Source organism: Brachionichthys hirsutus, chromosome 12, assembly GCF_040956055.1.
Source record: "Brachionichthys hirsutus isolate HB-005 chromosome 12, CSIRO-AGI_Bhir_v1, whole genome shotgun sequence".
Lineage (NCBI taxonomy): Eukaryota > Metazoa > Chordata > Actinopteri > Lophiiformes > Brachionichthyidae > Brachionichthys > Brachionichthys hirsutus.
Window position 1 is genome coordinate 8,443,717 of NC_090908.1, and position 16,802 is coordinate 8,460,518.

Sequence of the window (16,802 nt, forward strand, 5' to 3'; positions counted from 1 at the left end):
CAATGAGATTGTGACAAGGTGGCTGGTACCTGACTTAAAAGGCACTGGGTCAACCACTTTTATTCTACATAAGATCATATTAATAACACTGAAGGCACATTTATCATGGAGCACACACTGTCTGCTGCAAAGCCTTTGAATTAAGCTATGCACCGATGTTGTATAAGTACTACCTCCAGTTTAATGTGCTTATTAAAACACTTAATGAAGACTGACTGCTTTTTGAATATCCTGGTGTGCTGTTTTCTTCCCCCAATTATGCATGATTAATATTTGACAAATGCACGAGGAATGCAAAGACCTGGGATATCAAGAGGTCAAGATTTTCTTTGAATTCCTCATCTCTCAGGTTGATACGGAGGAGCCCAAACGCTGTTTTGATGGTCTGTTGCATGAGGATCAGGTTTTCTGTGAAGGGAGGAAAGGAGTGTAAGGAAAATAAGGGCAGGAGACAGGTTATCTGAGTCAGACAGGAAGATAGGATGGTGATTATAAAAAAAAAAGAAGGCAATAAGGTCTGTGAGGTGACAGAATAACATGACATCCCACTGGGCCTCATTACGACTCGCACCATTACAGGACAGCGTTGTCGGGCGGTGAGGAGCAAATGATGTGCTCAAAGTAAAAGCCTGTGTGGGACTGATGGGGCCAGAGGGGCCAGCACTACTAGCTGCTGCCGTGTATTAAAACACATCTGACAAGCCCTAAGAAAGGCACTACCTCAGGCAACAAGACGCGATGACAGAATATTTAATTAGGCCAAAATTAGACAATGCTGAATTTTAATCTCAGGGTGCTCGAGACCTCAGAGCCTTTGCAATTACAGTTCACTCTGGGTGTGTATTTTTGTGTCTGTGTGCGTGGCAAGAATGCATGGCAAGAATGCACGGCGGGGGGGGGGGGGGGGGGGAGGGGGGTGGGGGCTTTAGAGAAGTGAAACTGCTGCTCCTAAAAGAATTTGCATGCACTAAAAACATTATCACATAAGCACAGATGCCAATTAAAAGGAGGTCATGGATGTCCACTTGTGTGGGAGGATGGGGAGATGTTTAGCAAGGGTGGGCGGGATAAATGATTGAATTCTACTTTGCTAATGAGGTTTAAAAAGGTGCCGAGTGGTTTTCCACTGGAGAGGAGCCATATGGCCTGGGACTCTTTGAAAGCTCAACCTGAGGGGATGCAAGGTCTTTTTCCTCACATTGCCAGAGTGAATTATGGTAAACTCCAATTATTTATACAACAGGGGGAAAAAAGGTTTTTGGTCCTGCAATCGTTATAAAAATCAAAGAAAACAATTACTCTTAATACTGCCGTAAATTCTGCCACAACTGATAGTATGTACACACTAGATATAGTGCAGCGTGTACAGCACCAATTTAACTACCGGTAAGTATGAGAGGGAAGCAAATTGTTGGATTCAGTGGGTAAAGTTAATTGGAAGAAACTAAAATGATAACATAATTCATTTGGGAATTCTCCAGTTAACTAATGAGTTAAATGTAGTTAATTTCTCATTATGAGGTTGCCCTGAGTCCAAATGGGTTGTTAGTGCTTAGACAGGAGGTGGATCCAAACCATTAAGTTACCTTCAGATTCACTGGCAAGCGTGCTGGCAATATCCTTAAGCTCTGAGAAGAATGGAAATTCATCAGGGATATTGTTAACAGCATCCGCCAAGAGATGCAATGACGATCTGCGGAAGATTGAATGAGGACAGTTTATCAAATTGCGGTCAAAATAACACATAAAATAAATGTTTAAAAAAAGAGAATAATAATAAGATTCAAATATATTTTAGTTTACATTTATATCTGAAGCTTGAAAAGTACTTCCTGGCCATATTTGTTCCAGCATAAATAAGACTTACGTTTTAGTTGTGTCAGGAAGAGTTAAGAATGAGGCAATCCCCAGGGCAGCATCAAGGGTGTTTTCCTGAGAGGCGTTCAAGCCCCACTGTAAATCACGTGCAACTCCCACGAACACAATTCTCAGATCAGGATTGGCAAAGAACATATGGACTGTCTCCAAAATGTCTTCTGCTTTAGGAGGGACAGCAAGAGCTATGGCCATTTCTTCATAGTCAAGGGAAAAGAGGTCTTCAAAGGAATCCATAGGTGTTCTTGGTGGAAGCGGCAGTGCCTCGCGTCTGTATCGGCCCATCACTGAATTATTGCCATATGGCATTTCGTACTGATGCATATTTAATCCATAGGTTTCCATGAGGGGAAGAAGAATACCTGTGTTTAATAAATGTGTCAGCAGTCCCCCAATGTTTTCAGAAAAATCCTCCAACACCTCAAAGGGAGCTGGAATATCCACAAACATCTGGACCAAAACAGACAAGAGAGGCCGGAGGGCATTGTACAGTTTGGGTAGAAGCTGAGTCAGCAGGTTAAGTCCCGATGCATTCGTGTCGGTCAAAAATGCAAACATCTCATCAAACCTCTCCACGAACAAGCTTATGTCATTTGATGCCAGAAAACGCTCCAACGCCTCGTAAACCACTGCCGCATCACCAAATGCCTTCCCATCTATCAACTCTTTGACAACTACCCGCAATATCCCAGAGATGACATGCTCATTGTTTCCGGAAGATGAAGGAAAGCATTGAGCGAGGAAGATCTCGACTGCCTCTCTGAAGACATCCATAGAAGAGTCGCGGTCTTGCAAACGGTCGGAGTTGTTCAAGATGTGTCCCAGTGCTTTCTCTGTGGCGTTAATGTAAACCCGGAGGGTTGGAGGCAAGTCAGGCAGATTATCCGTGAGGAGTTGGAAGGAAGTCAAACTGTGGGAAGGGGAATTAAATGAATATCAAGCCAAGTTCATTATGCAGAGATATATTAAATTAATTAGGGGGAAAAAAGATGATTGAAAAACACGCAGGAAATCTTTTTTTCCCACTTTCTCTAAACAATAATTCTGTTGATCAGAGGTAGCATTTCTCCTGGGTTCTGATTTCAACTTAGAATAGAATAGAAATATTTTATTGTCATTGTACAACGAGATTAAAATTTCTTATATCCCCGCCCTCATTCTTCTATGGTAGACTGTATAGAATCCACTGTGGTCAATGCTCTATTACTCGTGTATTGGGACCTGAACAATTCCCTGCAACACAATTCCCTGGTCGGCTGATTACTGAAGCCGGAGTATAAAAAGAAATGATGTCTCCAACTGAATCCTGGTTGGGCCGTCATCAATAATCTGGATAAATCCATAAAAAAATAACTGATTTATGATGGCTTCTCATTCTAATCACAGTAGATAATGACCACACTGATGGGGGGGGGCACGCTCCTCATAATACAATAATTGTATTTGCATCTGTAGACAGTCACCTGTTTTGAAGCAGGATGTGCTGGATCATGTTGGTAAAGCACAGCTGTGCCTCGGGGCTCAGAGGCCAGCCTGTCAAAACGTTGACCTCGTTGGAGAAGCTCATAACAAGCTGCTGCGTCACACGTGTGCTGTTAATCGTGATTTGGAAGACAGTGTGCACCATGCTGACCACCCTGGCAACTGTGGCATTCGCGGTCACTGGTCCCACATGTGTTTGCTGTACAGACACATAGGAAAGAGATCGACTGTTCATGAGCGTCTGTCTCTGCATGTAAACGCTGCCCTCGTGTGGCCAAAAATATTCACACCTATTCTAAGATTAGAGTGTGATTTGAGAATCAAATTGAGAGTCATTCAATCTTTTTCTTTTTATTGTTTCTACTCACGCTCATGTTGAGATGGGAGTAGAACCTTATCGCTTCACTGTAGGCTTCTAAAATAGGCTGCACATGGATGCTGCACCACACAGCCATGGTACTGGAGTTTAATCCCGCTGCCTGTCTTACTGGCTCCCATATCATGAGAACAGTCGTGCAATTCAACGTGCCATTACCCTGGGGGGTATGTGAAGAAAAGACAAGTGTTATTGTGTTTCATGTGCATTGTTGGGTGCAAACCAGTTCATTTATCCAAACAAAGTGTCCAGGAGACAAAAGCAAAAGATATAAAGGTCATACTAAAATCTCTGTGGTAACAGCAAAGCAAAACAAAAAGAAAAAAAGGGAGAAAACAAAAACTCACGAAAGCATTGTGTTTTTCCACAAGCTGAAATAACAGGCACACACCCACATACACCATAATGAACTGTATGCATGTGCAATGTACGTTAAAAAACAGAGAGTTCACAGGAGGCAGAGCAGTACTGTCTTTGATTGTGATCGGCTTCTAGTATATGACTTCACACATGATTGGAGTCCATTTGATAGCAGATTTTTAGGTTAACTCTGACCACAATAGCTACATAATAAAATGGTGGAGTTATATAAAGAAAAAAGAGCTTTAAAATGATCCTTAAAGGAAGAGTTAAATGAAATTCAACTCAAACACAAGCTACTCCCCAGCAGCTCAGATCTAGTTTTACAGCAGTCTAAGGTCATCTTATTTTTTATTTTTCCACTTTTGCTTCCGGACGAGATAAATCTTCATTTGTAAGGCAGACGTTTACCCTTGAATATAATCAGACTGGACATTTTCCCCAGATTCCTTTCTTTGCTGTCAGCAATAAAGTGAATAAGAGGATTGTCTTCATATAAAACTCCAGCTTTATATAAAGCATAGTACTAAAGTTACCAATTTACCAGGTAGCTGCACAATCACAGACGAATCTAATAAATGCCAGTGGTCAGCAAAATGACAATACAATATATTTATTGACATTGTCAGAGGTGATAATGACTGTTCTGTTATTTTTGCTCAAACAATGATTAGTGCCATGAACATTTTATTACACTGAAAAGTGTTCATAATATTTTATCCTCATGTTTATTTGGTGTGGACAAAATAATGGAAACACTTCAGCGTACCACTCTTTTAGATGCCAACATGCATACATGCACATTTTCTCTACTTTGAACAATTAAAAATCACAAATTGGACAAGCACCAATGCGGTTTTGTCTTTTAGTTTCTATTGTTCGTGCCGCTTCCCGTTTGAAACCGGCAGGACAAACAAGCAACAAATACCAACCATCCTCCGAGTGACGGGCTGCCTCTTGGCAGGATCGCTAACCACGCCAACATGCTTTTGTAACCCTGCGTGAGAATGCCGCAAATCCACAGCATCTGCCTGCACAAATAACTATGCAGGCAGATGGAACATACAGATTGCAAACAACGAAGAACCGCAACCAGGTGCTAGCAAATGACTGTGACGAAACAATAACACTGAGTATGAATGGCATCCAATGGTGGAAAAAAACAGTGCCAGTCTAACCTGCCGAACTGCCTGCACCGTGCTCTGAATGGCGAGCTGCATCCTTTCTGTGATGTCAGATATGTTGAAATAACTGCTGTTTGCAGACTGAGCAATCGCTCTCGTCAGGGTCACCACTGGAACTTGAAGGCTTTGAATAAACACTGGAAAGAAGAAAGGTTTCACCGAAATGAAGGCTTTTCAAAAAATACATCTATGAAAAATATCAAACGTAATAATGATAATGATGATACAATACAAAGGTAGGGTATGTGTGTGTGTGTGTGTGTGTGTGTGTGCTTCGTGACAGTATAATAACAGATTTACGCATGCGGTGCACTGAACATTAGAAATAGTTCTTCCTTCAGTGTTTGACTGCTGCCGCTCCTCGCTGTGTAGCAGCAATGATTCTTAAAGCAAACTTTTTGTAAGACAATAGCGGTTCACTAGTCTCCTTACCATTCTCCTGTCGCTTTATTTCCCCCATAACTGTAATGATTTTTTCGGACAATGTGACAGCAGATTGGATGCAGTCCCAGAGCTCTGTTCCTTCTAAAGCTGACAGTAGGGGACTAAGCAACTCCCTAAGTCTGTGATGAAACAAATGGCATTTGATTCATTTAACAGGGACATTTGCTCTACAATAATAATAATAAGAAGAAGAAAAATAATAATAATACACTTTCTAACAGGCATTGAACAGATTTGCTGGCTTGTTTTCATAACAACTGGTAATTAATCCTACCTCACCCATGTGTCTTCGTCAATGTTCCCCATCATCAGCTGTCCAAGAGAGAGATAAAAAAAACAAGGACTAAATTTAAACTTTTGTCAGATTTCCTCCAATTCAAATGAAATTAAATTAGATTAAGTTGATGTTCTAAATCTGTTTGTAATGATAAGAAATCCTGTACTAAAATACATGGACAACCAGCCTATATGATCGCAGGTGCGATTTGGATCTCCTAGTAGCAACAGAAGTGATGCTCTATTTTATTTTGAATTTATGCTTAACATAGACCTAGTGAAGATTTAATGTTTGAAATTAAGTTGAACTAAATTTTATTGCAAGAATGAAAAATAATTACAATCTTGAACTTGTTGTAAATGCGTGTCAAAGTGTAGTATGCCTTACCTGGGATGAGATTAATGACAATATGTCAAGTGTTTCATTGCCGAAACTTCCCCAGACACTCATGTTGCCTGAAATATCAAGAAATGGAATTTCAAGAGTGAATAAACCACTGTCACTGTCAGTCATACAAACACAATCTTTGGTTTGAAGCTTAGAGTGGAGGCGTTGGCAGATCCCTAAAATATTGTGAAATCTTAATCCAAATCTCTCAGGTAATCTGGTGTAAACTGCTTATAATAAAGTGATCAGCATTCCTTGAGTTCATCGTCACGTAACATGAAGCCAACTTGCCTCGATCTAGAATGAATTGAGTGATGTTGCTGGCAACCGAAAGGTAGGCCTGAGCTGAGGCGTTTGCAGGCAGGAGGCTCTGGATTGTCTTCAGCTGATTGAAGATTCTAATGAAACACAAGACATGACTATTGCACAACTGATCAGGTCTCCCAGAAAGCTCATCAAAGCACCGTAGGAACGTCTGTACTCTGAATATGAGTTAGCTGTGGCGGAATACAGAGTTATTTCAAGCCGGTTTCTATTGCATAACATACAATGGCTGAAGTAATGGAAACATATGACTCACAACTGATTGAACCAGTCTGGTCCATTGACTGTCGAGATGGCTTCAACGTATGAAGTTGCAACTCTGAATACAGGAATCAGGAAATCAGCAACCCGTTTAGATAGAATCGTTTGGAGGACTTTCTCAGCTCTCTGAAGGATGATGATGGAGACGTTGCGTGATGAGGCAAAACTCATATTTGGTTGGATGATGAGTTTAAGTGAGTTTCGCACAATGTCCGTGATATCTTGCTGTACATCGAGCAGCATGGGGGCCGTGGATTCTATCAGTGACTGCGTTGAGACCTGGACTGCCTCAACGATGGCATCTATGAATTGGTCACTCTGTAGCCCTCCTGGTTGCTCTGCCACCATCAAGGCTTTTCTCAGGGACTCAGTGACGTTGCCAACGATGTAGAGGTTAGCCAGCTCTTCCGCGCTGAGAAACTGCACAATTGTGCCCAGTAGACGTTGTGTGTCTGTTAAAGGGGTGGAGATATTTATGGAGGCATTTCCCCATTGGAGAATATTGGTGAGGACCAATGGGACGCTGGGTTGTTTCATCCACATCTCAATGGAGCTGAGGTAAAGCTTTACTTGAAACTCAGCTACACGCAGAACGGTTGTGTTGAATACTGGCATAGAACCCGGAATGTTATTCTGAGCTCTCAGGTTAAAAAAGATTAATTCACACAGCTGCCGAGAAATATCAACTGCAGAAAGGCCAATTTTCCGAAGTCCTGCACCGTCCAATGGGTACTGTAGATTATTTAGCAGGAACTCAACCTGGTTACTCACAAATAAAGAGAAATTAGTCTGTGCCAGCTGTAACGACACTTGCATTTGTGTCACGAGGAAAAAGGGCTGGATTAGCTCTGAGAACGTGCTATTGCTGGTGATATTTATCACCCTGCTCAAGTACCAGTCTATCAATTTCAAATACACCATCTGAGCCTCCGTGGGGTTCGTCGTAGTGATGTTGAAGTTGTTGTTGCCTGGTAGTGAACCGAAGGCGACATTTATCAGACCTTCCAGCACCCTTAATTCATTATTAATCTCGGGAGTCAACAGATTGCTCTGCTGGAGGCTCATTGTGACATTTGCCAAGGTGTCATTCAACGGCAACTTAAGTTGGAAGGCGTTAATGATGGCATTTCTGACAACCTGTGAAACAAAGGAAATGATGGCTGTCTCGTTACGGAGAGCGGGGATATTTATCAAAAAACTGCTGACCCTCTTTATCAATTCCAAAACACACATACTCGGGTCAGGTCTTGTTTCAAAACACTGCTGAGCATCAACAATGTCCATTACATTATCCAGCAGGGCACTAATGTTGGCCTTTCCAGCTAGCATAGCGATGAAGTTCAGCTCTGCGATGGTTAGATTTGACTGTCTCAGCGCATTCTGGACATCAGACACAGTTATATTTGGCTTAGACACGATATGTCTGATGAAATTAAGAGTGCGTCTGAATGTTTCCACGGCGTCGGAATCCTCTGAGGAAAGGAGGAGAGGAAAGAACAAGGATGCAGATTCCTCGTGACTATTCCCTGTCAATAAAGGGTTGTCTGCAGCTATTTGGATGGTGCCATTGGCCGAAAGCACCACATCCAATACCTGATCCAAGATAACAAAGATTTCTGAGATGGCAGCCGAACAGTTATGGCCTGCTCCACGTTGAGCTACATGATATTGCAGAGCCTTAAAATCCTGAAGAAAATTAAATGCTTTTCCTTGGACCTCGGGTGGTAGCAACGCCACAAACCTTTGTATAACAATGTTCTGAGCAGCCTCCGGTCCGGCTTGACTCAGATTCTGAAGGCTTTCAAGTGTAACGAGGTCAACAATGCCATTTGACATCGCACTGAGATCAGTGACCTGTGCGGCGCTCAGGTCACCATTGGGTAACGTGATTTGTTGGATTTTTCGTAGTCCACACAGAGACTTCACAAATTCCTGAAGTTTTCGTATGTATGCAAAAATGATTTGAGTTGGGTCACCGTTTGAAGAGTCGATCACTGCCTGTAGCTGCTCCATGGCATTGATGATGGCCTCTACATATGCTGCTGAGGTCTGGTTTTTGAAAGGCTGAAGGGCTTTCTTGAGCCGGGCCACCTCGTCAGACTTGAAATAAATAGAATACTTAATCAGAGAGTGTCCTATGATGTGGGAGACTGATAAGGTGAGGTTGTCCAGAGAGCACAACTGCCTTGTCAAAAGCTCTAGTTCAGCCATCGCTGGGTCTGTCACATTGAAGGTCAAAATGGGCTGGTTGAGTCTGCCAATTGTAGAGGCAACATCCAGCACTGTGGAGACATTGATGGGATGGCTGCTGAAGAGGAGAGGCAGCAGTGGTGACAGACCCGTGACTTGAAATAGGTGACCGACGAGGGGAGCCGTGACGTTAGGGTTGGCGATTTGTTGGTCGGTAAGTTTGGAAACATTTTGGATGAAGTCGTCCAGGTAGAGCGTCAGGTTTGTCAGAAAGGCAGTTTGTATATCATCACCGAAGGCATGGACATTCGATCTTGCCCACAATCTATAGGTGTCACCATATACATGGTGCAACAGATTCACAGATCCTTTGAGGCAACTAAAGGCAAAAGAGAATATTGAAAGAGAACACGGCTTTTAGAAACAACTTTAGGCTGACAAACAAGTTTCAAATTGTCAGTCTGTATGCTTAAATTCACATTTATGCAAGACTTTAGCTCATTGGGAGCTATTGGTTGCTTCACGTATGATTTTATTACTGAATGATAAAAAAAGAGCATCAAATGCTTTTTCTCTTTCTCTCTCTCTCACACACACACACACCATGATTTATTTCCACTTACTTCAACAACACGTCTTGGTTTGGTGACGTCAGGGCTTGAACCATTGCATGGACAAACTGTGGCCAATTGAAACCAGTATTGCAGTATTCGATAGGTGTCAGAGTACCTGCAGTATTTGTACATGCATGGTCATGTTTACTGTTCAATGTTTAGTTACTACTAGGTGAATACTGTTACTACTAGAGGTCTACTCTAGGTGAATCTTTTTGTGAATGAAGAGAAGAGAAGAGAAGAGAAGAGAAGAGAAGAGAAGAGAAGAGAAGAGAACTCACAGTTTGGTGGCTGAGTTGTAAGACCAGGCCTGTAGTTCAAAATCCAGAAGGCCATGTGGAAGTATTTTTCCATCCCAGGCCACAGCTGCGTTTTCTCAAGCATTTCTCCAAACTTTACCAGGGACATGATTAAACTGCAAGCAAAACAGAGTGACAGCACAAAATGAGACATTGTGCATTTTATCAAAAACATCCAGTCGGGAAACTAAATTTAACCATTTGTCTTATCCAACAGGAGTAAAATTCCAACTCTGAGGAAAAAATATATATATTGGTCTACATTATATTTGCTACACTTTATTTGTTTTAAATTTAGGACTGTAAGACTGAACTACAAAATAATAATAATAACTTTTTTTTTAGAACTTTGTTAGCAAATGTTTATTGTGATCAGAATTTGTTCGCTGCTGGGATTGCGCAAGGGAGGCTCAAGATGCATATGACAGAGAATTGTGACAGCAAGATTTTGTCACATAAACATTTAATAATTTCTCTCTCATCTCATCAATTATGTAGCGATGTAGACGTTACAGAGTGTTAAGCCAACCTCTAAGCTCAAACAAGGAGTCATAATTAAATAGTCAAGGCAAGATGCCAGAACTGAAACAACACGATGACATATTGTGACATAAATGTAGACACTGTATTTGGCTCAATCCTAGTGAAGGCTATTTTTATTAGGCTCCTCTGTTTCTTATTTAAGGACTGTTCCAAGTCTTTTTTTCTAATAGGAATAGTCATGTTTAAATCTACTTTCTCTTTCGGTTTGAAGTAACCCCAGTCATACATCATTAGCGTTACTAAATGTGGAAAATCAGACTGGTATTCAGTGAGGGCAATACCAGTTTAATAAATCAAGTTCAAAATGTGCTTGACACCAACATTCACAAATCACTCCTGGCCGAGATTTTTACCAAACTAATAAGAGTTACAAAAAGCAGCATTTCTTCTAGGTCACAGTTTATTCGAAACCTTTGTTGAAGAGTTTCAGGAATGTCATGAGTATCGTCTGAAGTCCAGTTCATCCAGTCCACCACACCCAGTGTTGCCGGCACGCTTCCCAAAAATGTTCCAAACTCCAGAGTTTTATTGCACAACTTTTGCAATTCATCGACAAAGATGGAAAGTGTTACATTGCCTTCGGGAGTAGGTAATGGCTGTGGAAACGCAATATATGAACAAGAATTATTTACATTGCTTAATTTGAAATAATATTTTGGCATTTCTTCAAAACATTTATGTCGGATATGTTTTATTTAAGTGCCTGAAACTAAGCTTTCTGAACATTGTTAGAATATTGATACATTAATTTTAGATAAATCAACTATTCTATTTTTAAAGCATCTTTAGCTGCAGACTTTTATTTGGAGCAAAGTCTTCAATTTTTTTTACAATTCAAAGATAAAATTCTGAAATTTGTGTAAAAAACAAACAAACTTACAAATCATTCATGTTAGTCATAAAATAAATACATTTTAAAACATCAAAACACTGAGACAATTTAAATGCAGTTCAAGGACCTACCTCTGTAAAGATTTGCAAAAATTCCATCTGGATTGGACTAGCAGGGCTGTCTGAGCAAATTAGTGTCCTCCAAAGTGTAATGTCCATGCTCTTTGTGTTTAAGAGCCATTCGAAGGAGCTCAAGATATCCTCACAGGTTAAATTCTCAGACACGAGAATCTGAGGAAACAAAGGCAAAAAGTACCAGCTGATAAGTACTTGCTGCTTTTATTGTCTGTTCATGCTATTTTCGAGAGACGAGACGCCAGCTCATCACGGGATATGGGCAAGCATTTAAAAAAGAAAACACATACAAGTAACAACATTTTGAGGGACTAGACCAAATGCCTTGCATTGGTTCACCATACAGTACCTTCAGAATTGCTTCTGCTGCGCTGTCCAAAACATGGGAAATCCCCATTTTTGCTGCAGACTGGTTTGTCATCAGGATTAGAAACGTTTGTTGTAGCTGTTCAGCATCTCTCAAGCCATTTTCCACAAATTCTGGAGAGTGCATAAAACAAGTATTTAACAAGGGCAATCACCGTTTAGTGATAAAAGTACTTGTTGAAACCACTTGAAAAGGATACACTTCTGTTGCGTTAGACACCTAACCTTCATTTCTGTTCCATGATACATCACAGGTTTTTTTGTCTCCCCCCCCCCCCCTTTGTTTGAGAGTGTGTGAGCATATTATGTGTGCGACCATTTCCTTTGTGTTAACTCCTCTTGTTGTATTTTGCTTCAGTACTTTAATTTCTCCTGAGAAAGGGTGTGGACTTTCACCTCTCATTGGCAGGCAAATAAACTGCATTTGGTTATTTTTTAAGTATTATGGCCTGTGGATATGTTGCTCTTGCTTCATCTTTTTAGGTGCTACACCAAAAATACTTTTGGTGTAGCACCTTATTTTTTCATTTAGTTTCTCAATGAAAAAAAAAAGCAACAGTACGAAAAAATGCCATGCTTAACAGTGGTTATTATGCATACTTACTCTCAGCAAAATCAAGGGCTTGTGCGGCTCTCTCTATATACTCAAAGCCAACCCCGAGGATCATTTCGCTCAGTAACTGTCCTTCAGGCACAGATTTTACAACCTCCAGCACCACTCGAACAACACCCGAAACCCTGCCAAAATATAAAGATGCAAGAAAAGTGCGTAACATCAAATCTCTTAGATACATCAGATTTGTCCGACAGAGTATAAAACAGAAGGTAAAAATACAAACATAAGAAAGAAACTCAATGTGGTAGGTTTTTTCTATCATAAAGTAAAATATGTGAGGAAACAATTTGATTAGATTCAAATGCTCTATTGATGCCCGAGAGGCAATTCTTAGATTGTATACTTACAGATCAAATTTAGAATCTTGTGCACTTGTGCTACGCCGGGCCCTTTCCTCTGTGTTGGTGATTTCCTGTCCGCCAAATCCCATCAGGTTCTGCAGTAGTGAGTTAGCAAAGGAAATATCAGCAGCAGCGATGTGCTGACTCCATGCCAGGAAAATCTACGGAGGAGGAAAGAAGAATTATACATATGTCTTTATAGCTTCTTTTTTTTCATCTGACGATACCCATTCATACCATTCCTATTTACCTCTTTGGCCAACAGGCTTGGAGAAACCCTTTCCAGTATACGGCTCAAATTTCCTTCTGTACACAGTTCTTCAATAGATGCAAACACGTTTGGATTAGCGTTGATGTTGCACAAGCGGTCATGTGCAGTTTGTTTGTCCAGTGCCAGGACAATGGCCTAGAGGAGAAATAGAGTAAAAGTCAATCTTTTGTGCGACACTTATTACCACAAACGGCCTTGCATCACAGCAACAGGCGGACATTTTGGACAGCACATGTAACTTTCATAAAATACAAAGCGACAGTCAGGAGATAATTTGTCAAGCTTAGTACTAAAAGTGGAAAAAAGGGGGAAACTATCTGGCAAACTGCACCTAATTATCACATTATAGATATAAGCAGGATATAAATTCTTATTTTGGAAGCTTTAAAGGGGTTAAAGGTCGGGTTATACCTCCCTTAAACTGTGCCAGGTTATCATCCTCTCTTTCTCTTGAGCATTTATGTTAATCTAAAAGGTTGCTGGATCTAAATGCACACTTAACAAACAGACATTAGAGTGTCATCGCTCCTTAACTTAAGGAAATTAAAGTATGACGATATACATTATTTTATTCGGTTAACACATACCACGTCCAGCGATAACCGGAAATCCATTATGATACCCAAGTTTACACCATCCTCCACAATTAAAATGTCTCCAAGGGAAATTGTCACATCTAAGCAGAGAAAGACCACAATTTAAACGCGGATGACATTTGAACATCACAAATAGATAAATAAAGACAACAGTTCTCGGGTATTCTGACGTCAGACTGAACCCGAATTTTAACACATTATACTGCAATCTGAGTACCGGTGTATCATCCAATGTGCAGGTAATTTATTATTTGTTTAGTAGAAATAAAATAAATCTAAAATAATTCAATTAAAAACACCTTTAAACGTTGAGGCTCGCGGCACAAATTACCTCTGTCAGGCCAGAGATGGGCGTAGCGGACCAGCAAAAAGTTTAAATCAATCAATGAATGCGCTGTTGAAATTGATTCACTCGCTTCAGGAAAATGGCTTTGGATGACTGTCAAAGATCTTGAAAAAACAAAGGAGAAAAAAATATTCAACAGCTAAAACAATATCCGCAGGAAACACTTGACATGTATTTGAAAGCCAAATCCAAAAAGTCTTACTGAAACTCGGTTTGGTACTTCAATACATTTGTGGTGCCAAATCACAACAAAAGCATTACCTCACAACACTTTTCTGTTTGAAGCAGGTCTACACAATACTTTTTAAATTACAGAGGCTTACCCCCCCCCTTGATCGAACAAATTATTTGAGTTTGAATTGTTCCATCACTAAAAGCATATTACTTGTTGATGTTGGTGAGTAGGACATCTGCACTGGCCAGTGCTTCGTAAATCGAGCCAGAGGTGAAGACCTGGGGAATAGCTAGTAAGGTTTCCCACAGTGAAGTCTCATTCTGCAGTCGATCAAACACCAACAATGCTGCCCCTGCCACCTTCGCCATCTCCTCCGGATTTGTCTCCATCAGGCCTGCCAATATCTGAAAACCGGAGGCAATTTCATAAAAAAAAAAAAAAAAACACAACAATCCATGCACTATGTATATTCAAGCAAATTAACACACGGACCTTGTTGAGTGTGCCGAGTGACACTTCAAAGGGGGTGCTGTTCGACTTGCAGAAAGAGTGCAAAGCATAGGAGATGACGTTGGGCAGCGTTCTGTTCATCAAGGAATGTGGCAAAGTACAGATGGCTCTTTTAATCACGTTCATTGACGCCAGATTTTTCTTCAAGTTCTCCTGCAAGGAATAAGATTTATATGGACTCAGATATTCATTAAAACGTAAATTCAAACAGTGATATGATATATGATCATTCTAATGGAATTGCAAATCAAACTTGCTACAGCTCGTTTCAGCTGCCATGGGAACCAATCATTGTTTTTATGTTAAATGTTTTAAGTTAAAATGATCGGGATATGCATAATTTATAATTGTACAAATGCAATTTGTACCCACTGCGGCCACTTTATTTTGGATAGTTTAAACCTTTGAAATGCTGAACCACTGAAATTTTGTATCAACATTTCAAAGGTTTGGCTTTATACATACTGTGCCACACTCCATTCCACCAAATCTTCTGTTACTTAATGCCCTGCGCAGGGTTGTTTATCTTCTAGTTTTAACCCTTTATTGCCAAACTTATCATATTTGATACACTTGGCCTTTCAGGATTTTGAGACGTCTACTTTAGACATTTGATTTATTTTTTTCCCTGACAAAGCTGATAGATACAAGCCAACACATGCATCTGCATTTTCCATTAAATAAATGTTGGATTTTGCAAAAGTTACATAAATTAGAGCACTTATATAAACAATTCGGTTTTTTTTTGACAAATTTGTCCAGTTCCATTAAGACCTTATTTTCCAAAGAAATTGAGTGTTCCAGCTATTACTTCATGGGGCTGGCTTTAAAGGGATAATAAATACAAAATATACTTTTTCTAATTAATACACGTTCTTTATATTTCTTCTGTAATTTTTCTGGCAAAGAATAAGGGCTCAACTGGCTTTTTTTTCCAATGCATAAGATCGTAAATAAGATTTTGCCACTGTGGCATTGAAGGAACAAACCTTTTTTTATCATATGCTGTTTTTCTCCTTCCATTATGTCTTAGAAAACTCACCTTATCTCCTCCTGAAGTTATATTGGTGATGTTCATGTAAAAGCCTCCTGGCTGAGGTGAACCTTTAACATAATAATGCATTTAGTTAAATAACTGCATAATATCGTGCTCACCTTATAACACATATTGCAGACTAGGTAGGCAAAATCAAAAAGAAAAGGATTTTTGGACAAAATGTTTTAAAACTGACAACTTTTCATCCTGTGATATGTGTTTGCAGCATCTTAAAACTCATTAGCAGATTACAACTCTTACTGTAGAAAACCAGCATTGATGTCTTTATCTTGCAGGAAATCAGGAAGCTTTTTTTTTTTCTGTTTTAAGTCTTCTTGTCACTCTTTTTTTTTGTCACTGTGCATTTAAATAAATCTAAATCAGAATAACATACAACATACCTAACATGTTCCTGAAGAGGTGAAGCAGTTTTGCAGGATCATTATTGCTTTGGGTAATATTCAGCGAGAAATATTCCATTTGTGGAAAAGAAAAGTCCCTGTCAAAGAAATAAAATGAGACACTATAATTAAACATTATAGTTTACATACATACACACACACAAACTTTAAGGATTAAGGACTTATTGGCTCCTTGAAATTGACCAGAGTCTACATACTTTTTTACCGCCCGGTATACAGTACTGAATGAATTCCGAAAGGCAGATCTGGCTAAAGTAATAGCAGAGATATTGTGTGTATAATTTAGTAACATTTTGCCAATGCCGTATCCATGGTAAATCATTAAAAACTTGGCGGCATAAAGTGTTGGGTTGACATCTACGCAAAAATGTCTACTTAAAGCCAGTTTTCGTTACTTCTTCTGAAATGTAGATCCCAATGACAACACGTGAGCCTTTGCTCCAAAAGGAGAGTCAATAATTCTGAAAATATTCCATGACCGTATGTACTTGAGACAAATAATGAAGGAAGACTGCATGAAATGCCAGTTTATCGCAGGGCC

The 16,802-nt window shown here is 40.0% G+C and overlaps 1 protein-coding gene across 1 annotated transcript in view; it reads right to left on the bottom strand.

Moving 5' to 3' along the window:
• abca12 (ATP-binding cassette, sub-family A (ABC1), member 12) overlaps positions 1-8,299 on the bottom strand; it is a 37,480-nt gene extending 29,181 nt beyond the window's left edge. Inside the window, exons 1-11 of the mRNA XM_068746686.1 lie at positions 6,966-8,299; positions 6,677-6,783; positions 6,386-6,453; positions 5,996-6,033; positions 5,710-5,840; positions 5,272-5,414; positions 3,726-3,893; positions 3,339-3,556; positions 1,868-2,785; positions 1,587-1,693; positions 302-408 (exon numbers count right to left, since the gene is read on the bottom strand). Coding sequence (XP_068602787.1) covers positions 302-408; positions 1,587-1,693; positions 1,868-2,785; positions 3,339-3,556; positions 3,726-3,893; positions 5,272-5,414; positions 5,710-5,840; positions 5,996-6,033; positions 6,386-6,453; positions 6,677-6,783; positions 6,966-8,299 — 3,339 coding nt within the window. The remainder of the gene's footprint in view (positions 1-301; positions 409-1,586; positions 1,694-1,867; positions 2,786-3,338; positions 3,557-3,725; positions 3,894-5,271; positions 5,415-5,709; positions 5,841-5,995; positions 6,034-6,385; positions 6,454-6,676; positions 6,784-6,965) is intronic.
• Positions 8,300-16,802: the final 8,503 nt, after the last annotated feature.